Raw genomic sequence first — 7,900 nt, forward strand, 5'->3', positions numbered from 1 at the left:
GGGATGGTCCAACACAGGCTGACAGGAGTGAAGTGCCTCCTTACGGGTCTCTAGGGGACTGGAGGTGGCTGGAGGTAGGTGCCTTCTTTACACATTGGCGGATTGGTGCACTGGGACTGGGGACCAACTGACAGGACTCTGGCACCTGTGGGGGACAGGTGAGAGTGATGAAGTGATCACAGCCTTCCAGTCTCAGTCACAAGCACACTGCTAAGGACCTTCTGGGTGCTGGCCCCTAGTCCCTGTTGATAGGCTCACTGGGAATGTGTGAGCAAGCAGCCCCAGGGTTCTGGTGGGGCTGGCCCACTGCAGACTACCACCACGGACCTGCTTGTTACTGGATCTGGTTGTAACTCCAGGGTAGGCAGGGGAGTCTGGTGGGGCACCGACAGGTGCTGGGACAGCTTTCAGGGTTTGCTCTGGGACACTTCGGTGAGCAGGCTGCCCTTTTACTGCTCCAGAGAGCAGAAAAGCAGGCATGCAGGCCAGGGACAGTGTCCCACTGCTGCCTGCTACCAGTGCAAGCACCTGGCTACAGAGCCATATTCCCAGAGTCGTATTTCTTTTTTTTTTTTTGTTTAAAAAAATTTTTTTTACTTGTAGATGGACACAATACCTTTATTTTATTTATTTATTTTTATGTGGTGCTGAGGACAAACCCAGTGCCTCACACATGCCAGGCGAGTGCTCTGCTACTGAGCCCAGCCCAGCACAAGAGTTGTTCTTAAGATATTGCACAGCTTTTTTACACATACGGCCACCAGAAATGCCCTCTGGTTTTGTGTAGTTTTTGCAGAGTTCACCTTCAGAGAGCCATGAAGCATCGTGTCTCCCTGAGCATCCTCCACAGTCTGATGTCACGCAGTGGCTCAGCTTTCGAGGGCTCTGCTGCCTTGGCTGGAGTGAGCAGGGCCACACACGTTGCTCCCAGTCCTGCAGGAGGGGTCATCTTGCACAGCCTGCAGGTGGTGTTGCTTATGGCTCAGCCTTGCAGGAGCCTGGGGAGCAGTGGGACCAGCTGGCTCTCATTGTCCCTGCACCAGTCTGGGAGAGGGGAGGCCACGCCCAGCTCGACAGTCCCTTCGGACTCCCTGCACAGGACACCTGAGGGGACATCGTCCTCTGCAGGGAAAGTGCCTGGAGGTCGGGTGTGCTGGGCATCTCAGCATGGATGGCTTTGCAAATAGGTGTGAACCACAGTGCAATGCATTTCCGTGTCCTACAGTGGTCATTTCTGACTTTGTGCTGGGCACTCTTGAGCTGTGAATTCTACCTGGTCATCTCTACGTGCCAGCAGGAGCTCATGTGAGCTATCAGGGCTGACAAACCAGGTCAGGTCACTGGGGCTGTGGGGTGATGGCTGCTCCTGAGGGGCAGCAGGATGTTGGAGGGACAGAAGAGGCCAGTGCCGACCTGTTGACCAGGCATTCTAGCATGCACTGAAGTCCTGGAGACGCAGCTTCAGGTGGGGTTTCCAACAGTGCGCCTTGCTGAAGAGCAGGCCTCCTTCCTGGTCATCCCTCAGGGTTACCATCTGCTTCCCTTTCCCCTGCTAGTTCTGGGCTCAAGGGCCAGGCTCCAGTGGCAGGACCAGCACAAATGGGCATTCAGTGAAGGTTGACCTGGAAGGAGAGAGCACATGGAGGTGGCGCCTGGGTGAAAGGAGACCCTGCCCTTCCCTCTGCCAGGGGAGGGGAGTGCTCCCTAGGCTGGTTCTGCAATCCTGACCGTCCTCTTTGTCTCAGACACAGCACAGGCCACAGGTCTACTCTGCTGGGACTTGATCTCAAATGGGCAAAACTTGATCCTTGGCTCCCACCCATGTGGCAGGATGGTATGGACAAGGGTGTGGACCAGTCCAGGCTCTGCAGAAAGGGGACACATGGACCCATGCAGCTGGCCTAACTTGGGCATGTGGAAGGGAAGGCTGAGACCAGCTCATTTGTTCACACAAGATATTCTCTCTGTGCTGGAAAACTGGATTCAGTCATATTCAAGGGCACCCAACTGCCCGACCCAGAAGTGACTGGGTTTGGTGTGGACCAGCTGGGGTCCTATGCTGGCACTTCTTGTCACTTAGAACACTGCAGATGGCAGGAGAGGAATTCAGCCCCACGTAGGTGTTGAGATGCTGAGAGGCATGTGTGTGTAGGCTGGCCAGGATGGCACATCTCATCATGCCCAAAGGTTGGACTCTGTAAAGAACAGTCCGCAGTCTAACCGTCAAATGCCAGAGAGCAGTTCGGCAGGTGCCCAGAGCAGTAAGTCTCTCTGGATGTGACACATGTTCAACAAAGTAACCACTCTGGACCTGTTACTGTTTGTACATTGTATCAAGTGATGTTAACAAGTTGTCTGAGTGTGCTCTTCAGTTAGAAATCTTGGAAAAATAAAACTTCCTACTGCAAAAAAAAAAAAAAAAAAAAAAAAGCTAACTCATTTTGGTTATCAAAACCACACAACTCCAGGTTGACGTTTTGTGCTTTAATGTTCTGTAGTCAAATGAAAGCATACTTCAACCAACACTGAGGCCACCGCCTCACCAGCCCAAAGGTGTGTCTTCCCCTCCAGTCCCTCATTTGGTCTTTTTGCAAGTTGCTAGAATTACAAAAATAACCACTATAAATTCTCTGTATCTGGTATATAAAAACTGAGCAAAAAGTATCTCAGTAGTTGTTACCTAAAAACAAAACATCTCAGAAAAAATACAACACAGGTTTAACTTCTGCAGTATTTTTTCTCATATAAAACACTAGTAAAATAGGCTTCTTAAAAATTAAATAGTGAAATATCAACCAAATTATATACATCGTTACAGTACAAGTGAATGAGAAAAACATCCAGTTCTTAGTCTCCCAGGTAGGGAGTGGGGCATGTGGTGACTTGGGCCACACGCTCCTGATGCCTCTGTGGGGCCAAAGAGAGGTTCTGAGGGACAAGTAAACGCAGAGCAGGTCCCGGGGAAGGCTAGCACTATGGCCTTTCTGATGACAGAGTGGAGACCGTGTTATTGCTTGCTAATTCGCAGCCTTCTCCTGGCCCCTCGCCCTTGCTCTCCTCCACGCAATGCGGCACAGGTGGAGCTAACCCCGGAGAAGACAGACGTGGACTTGGTGGCCTCAACGTCCAAGAGGGTTGGTCCTGGTCTTTGGGGCCCCCCAGGGACCCTGGTGGTCTGACAACATGGTGGGAGCCTCCACAGCTTCCCTGCAGATGGCCACGTTTACCCAGGGGCCTGAGGGCAGGCAGTAGGGCTTGCAGCTCAGATGACTCTGCTGCTTGGCCGCGGTGTCTATGTTCGGCGCCGCTTGGCAGCGCTGGGGCTGGAGGGGTTACTGTTTGCGGTCAGAACTTTGTCAGTGACCCGGCTGCGCTTCCGCTTGTCCGCCCCGTCTTTACACCCCAAGTCTGAGGAGCTCTTCTCTTTGTCTTTGCTGGGTTTTTCTGTTGATTTCCCCAAGCTCCCTGAAGATGAAAAAACTGAGAAACAAAATCATTTGGCTGAAGACAGAATACCCAGAATCTCATTTTGTCTTCTTCTTCAGTTAGGAAAACTGGAATCTACACAAGACCCTCTGACCCCAGCAGGCGTCCCCCTGGGTGGGGAGCCCCTTACACGAGGCCTGAAGAGGGGCCTCCCGACCGAGAGCCTCGGGGCGTCCTGTGCTCAGGCGTCCAGGCTCCGCCACGCCGTCAGGAGAGGAGCAGCCGAGCCCACGGCTCCTGCACTTTCCTTTGCTGCGGGGAACGCTGTCAGGACTCCTCCTGCACTGAGATGACCCTCCGTCCTGCAGACTTTACGGCCACCTGACTGCGCCCTGCGTGAGGGAGGCCTTTCGGGGAGGGAGACGGGGTGCTGTGCTCCAGAGGGCACGGGGCAGGGCGGGGGGCTCCACACTTACCGTCGTCAGCCCCACCGTGGGGGTCCACGTCTTCCTTCATCTCCTCTTTCATTTCCTCTTCAATGACCACTTTTCCTGTGGAGGAGACAGCTGACCTTCACTGGAAACCCACGGTGGCGGCCAGCGCTGGGGATGGTTGGGCCAGGACTGCCCCGACTCTGGCTGCCCACACAGGCGGCAGCATCCGTCACACAGGTGCTCTTGAACACCCACCCCCACTTCGCCCCCCCCCCCCAGGCCCCCAGACCACCCACATGCGGGTGGAGGCAGGATACCCCCTGAAGGTCCCTGGTCTTCACTGTGACCTCCCATCCCTGGCTCAGGCCCCACCTTTTCTACTCCCAGACCAAACCTCCGTGGAACCTCACCTTCTCGGACTTCCTGAATGATCTCTTCTGGAAGGACGAAATTCCTCTCTGGATTTGGGAATGGAAGAATCTCAGACTCGTGCTGGCAGCAAATACAGCATTTTGTAAAATAAAAAAGCAAAATACAATGTTAGCAGGTTGTAAAGACATGCGAGAGCTGCTCGGGAGCAGCCAGCAAGTGCTGTGGTTGCTGAGCTGAGTAGGAAGGGCCCAGGGTACTGACCCTTCTTTCTTTTTGCCGGCAGAATCCAGCACAATCTGGGTTGGCAAACAGACCAGGGAAGGACAGGTGGGCACAGGCTCCACAGGCAGCCAAGGGAAAGAAGGGGCCCATGCCACTGCAGCGCCCTGAGAAAGCTGTAGTCCTGCCGACACACACTGGCCAGCTTACCCCTGTGGCTTCCTTGAAAGAGAATGATTGCCCCATGAGTGTCCCAAGGGCAGTGACATCCCAAGGAAGGACACAGGCACTTCCAGTCCCTGCCCACCTGGTGCCAGTAGGAAGGCCACGTGCACAGAAGCGCAGCGGGGATGGCAAGTGGGGAGGTCGCCAAGCAGAGTGGGCTTCCACCTGTCTTGCACGTCCCACATACCAGAGGGGACAGGGACCTGAGAACACGAGGCCTTTGGACCAAGGGAATGAGATGCCACGAAGTTCCCTGAATGGGACAGGATCAGGAGAGGGACTCCACTGGCAGCTCAGGTGCTGCGTGGAAGTTGGGTGGTTAGCCCAAGTTTATCCATCAATGTGGGTGTGCCAGACAAGGGGACAGGTCCCTTCTTCTAGTCTTTTCTGCTCTCAGAAGCTGCTGTAGAAATAAGATGGGGGGCAGCTGTCCCGGATGGTGAATGGAAGTTCCCTGAGGACCCAGAAGGTCACTGTGCCCTCTGAGCAAGCCCCTGTGCTGATCTCAGCCCAGAGCTTTGTCTTCCCTAGACAGACACAGTGTGGCACTCAACTCTGCACCTGGGCAGGAAGCATCTCGGGAGCAGGTGCCCCAAGGAACCCCACAACACAACTGGGCAAACTGCTGGTCCTGGGGAGTCTGGAGAGAGAGAAGGGCCTCTGATCCTGCAGGTGGTGACCAGGAACATGCTCATTGTGCAGGCAGGAATGAGGCTACTGCAGAGAGGACCTCACAGATGGCTGCACCTGGACTACAGGTGCTGGTCACCTGCTGCAAGCTCCCTACCAGGCTCAGAATGCCTTCAGTGTGAGCTGCAACTGGCAACCACCACCCGGGTTTTAAGGGCATTCTTACCAGCTCCCTACAGCTACAGAAAGGGGGGCACCTGGGGCTTGCCCAAGGCCAACAGGCAGTGTGTACACAAGTCTTGCAAGGACTAGTGTGGCTATGAGTCCAGCCAGGAAGCATGGATCTCCTTTTACCAACACAGCTCTCCTGGTCCCTTGACCCCAACCCACCTGACACTGCAGGTATCCTCACCTGGTACTTGCCTTTCCTCTGCCAAGAACACCCACTTGTCTATTGGCCACTCTGGTTATTCAACTAATCTACTTGCCCGTCAGACACTGCCAGCTCTGAGTTCTGTGAGGATGGGGGCTCGATGTGCCTCATTTCCACAGAAGCCACCATATTCACCTTAGTGCGACTCAGATAAGTTCACCTCCCACCTAAAACACTTTTGGGACTCCCAGAAGACTGACAACAGCAAGGGGCCCATGCACCCTGAGTTCCTGTGACTAAAGCCCCTGCTTGGGGTCTCAGGTCCCCACTTACTCCCTGGAATTTGTGCTCATCGGTTGGACCACCCCTGCTGTTCTGCTCAGCAGACACCTAGGAAGTGAGGAGGGTGCACCCCCTGCTCATTGGGCCTGGCCTCCAGGGAACAAGGTGTGGGCTTCTTGTCTCCCCACCCTTCACCCGGCAATGGAGAGGGGTTCAGCTCACCAGTGCCTGCATGTCGTACATGGTGCTCAGATGGTCCCAGATGACCTTGGATGGGACCTGCCGCCCAATATTCTGGCTGAATTTGTCCCGGATACAAATCATGTGGAAGTGTCGGTTTACCCCTATGGAAGGAGAAGCAGGACAGTAGGTAAAGGGGAAGAGGGAGACAGTGCCCTGTCCTGGGGAATGAAGGGGCAATGGGGGGCTGGGAGGGGAGAGGGGTGTCAGTGGGGAGGGTAGTGAGTGGCAGGAAAGGGCAGAGGTTGGTGGAGGTGATGTAGGAAGGGCAGCTGTGCACAAGGGGAAGGGCAGGGTTATGGCCGGCAAAGGGACATCAAGGGGGCCGGGAACTGTGGGCACAGGAGCAGATGTCAGAGGTGTCCCTGGCAGCAGGTGTGTGTGTGTGTGTGTGTATGAGAATGCTCAGGGAGTGGGGGCTGGGTGTCCGAGAACAGCCGGTATCTGGGGTAAGGAGGGCAAGTGTGTGTGTGTGTGTGTGTGGGGGGGGGGGGGGGTCCCTGCGAATAGGGGTGACCAGGGGCTGAGTGCCAGGGACAAGGGTGTCCCTGGGAAAGCCGGGTCCTGGGGGTGTCCAGGGTCAGCGGAGTCCAGAGGCAGGGTGTCCCTGGGCGGCGGGGTCCTGGGGGTGTCCAGGGTTAGCGGGGTCCGGGGCAGGGGTGTCCCCGGGCGGCGGGGGCAGGGGGTGTCCAGGGTCAGCGGGGTCCCGGTGCAGGGGTGTCCCCGGGCGGCGGGATCCAGGAGGTGTCCAGGGTCAGCAGGGTCCCGGGGCAGGGGTGTCCCCGGGCGGCGGGGTTCAGGGGCAGGGGTATCCGCGGGCGGCGGGGTCCAGGAGCAGGGTGTCCCCAGGCGGCGGGGTCCAGGGACAGGGTGTCCCCGGGCGGCGGGGTCCAGGGGGTGTCCACGATCAGCAGAGTCCCGGGACAGGGGTGTCCCGGGCGGCGGGGTCCAGGGGCAGGGGGTGTCCAGGGTCAGCGGGGTCCCGGGGCAGGGGTGTCCCGGGCGGCGGGGTCCAGGGGCAGGGGGTGTCCAGGGTCAGCGGGGTCCCGGGGCAGGGGTGTCCCGGGCGGCGGGGTCCAGCAGGGGTGTCCTGGCAGCGTCCGGCGCGCGGTCGCAGGCCCCGCCCCGCCCGACGGTTGCGGCCGCCCCGCCCCCACGCGGGTCCGCGCCCGGCCTCACCGACGGGCTTGTGGCCCAGCATGGCGTGGAAGAGGCACACCTCCACCTCGGGGCTCCACACCACCGTCTCCTCCGCCGGGCTGGTGGCCGCCTCCCCCGGGCCCTTGTCGCCCGGGGCGCCCCCGCCGCCCACCTCGGCCTCCCCCATGGCCGCCGGGAGCGACCAGCGCCCGGCGCGAGCAGGCGCGGCCACGGGCTCCGCGCAGGCGCACTCGCGGGCGGGCGGGCGCGCGCCGGGCGGGCGCGCGCGCGGGCTCACGCGCCGCTTCGGCGCAGGCGCAGACGGGGCCTGCCTTCCTGCGCACGCCCGCGGCGCCCCCTGGCGGTGCCTTCCCTGCCGCACACTGTCCGGCTCTGCGGGTTGCACGGGGCTGGTTCAGGGGCACTTAAAAAGCGTTATTTTTTTTTAAAGCGCGATAAGATAAAGAACACGGCATCAAAATAGTAAAAGGAAGGAAAACTTGCGCGTCTAAAACACTGCCAAAAAAGCGAAAAGATTAATAATTAATCCGATTAAAAA

General features: G+C 57.8%; 1 protein-coding gene across 5 annotated transcripts; it reads right to left on the minus strand.

Moving 5' to 3' along the window:
• Positions 1-645: 645 nt before the first annotated feature.
• On the minus strand, positions 646-7,592 carry Mrgbp (MRG domain binding protein). 5 transcript variants are annotated; one of them, XR_007107346.1, is made up of 7 exons: positions 7,381-7,592; positions 6,184-6,305; positions 4,494-4,673; positions 4,271-4,352; positions 3,903-3,977; positions 3,617-3,738; positions 3,338-3,480 (listed from the first exon to the last, which is right to left on the minus strand). XR_007107346.1 is itself a non-coding variant. In XM_047542429.1 (6 exons), exons 1-6 carry the CDS (start codon positions 7,526-7,528, stop codon positions 1,528-1,530), a joined length of 702 nt encoding a protein of 233 aa, XP_047398385.1. In that variant the 5' UTR covers positions 7,529-7,592; the 3' UTR covers positions 646-1,527. The 5 variants fall into 5 exon arrangements, 3 of the variants coding, with proteins under 3 accessions (XP_047398385.1, XP_047398384.1, XP_047398386.1); XM_047542429.1 differs by lacking the exons at positions 3,338-3,480; positions 3,617-3,738 and adding an exon at positions 646-1,622; XM_047542428.1 differs by lacking the exon at positions 3,617-3,738 and having other exon boundaries at positions 2,470-3,480.
• Positions 7,593-7,900: the final 308 nt, after the last annotated feature.

Source organism: Sciurus carolinensis, chromosome 2 (genome assembly GCF_902686445.1).
Source record: "Sciurus carolinensis chromosome 2, mSciCar1.2, whole genome shotgun sequence".
NCBI classification, from domain to species: domain Eukaryota; kingdom Metazoa; phylum Chordata; class Mammalia; order Rodentia; family Sciuridae; genus Sciurus; species Sciurus carolinensis.

Excerpts from the sequence above, each read along its gene's own strand:
- Mrgbp (XM_047542428.1), bottom strand. The coding sequence starts at position 7,528 with ATGGGGGAGGCCGAGGTGGGCGGCGGGGGCGCCCCGGGCGACAAGGGC. Across the intron at positions 6,306-7,380 it reads GCTGGGCCACAAGCCCGTCG|GGGTAAACCGACACTTCCAC; the intron begins GTGAGGCCGGGC and ends CTCCTTCCATAG. Across the intron at positions 4,353-4,493 it reads GCCGGCAAAAAGAAAGAAGG|CACGAGTCTGAGATTCTTCC; the intron begins GTCAGTACCCTG and ends ATTTGCTGCCAG.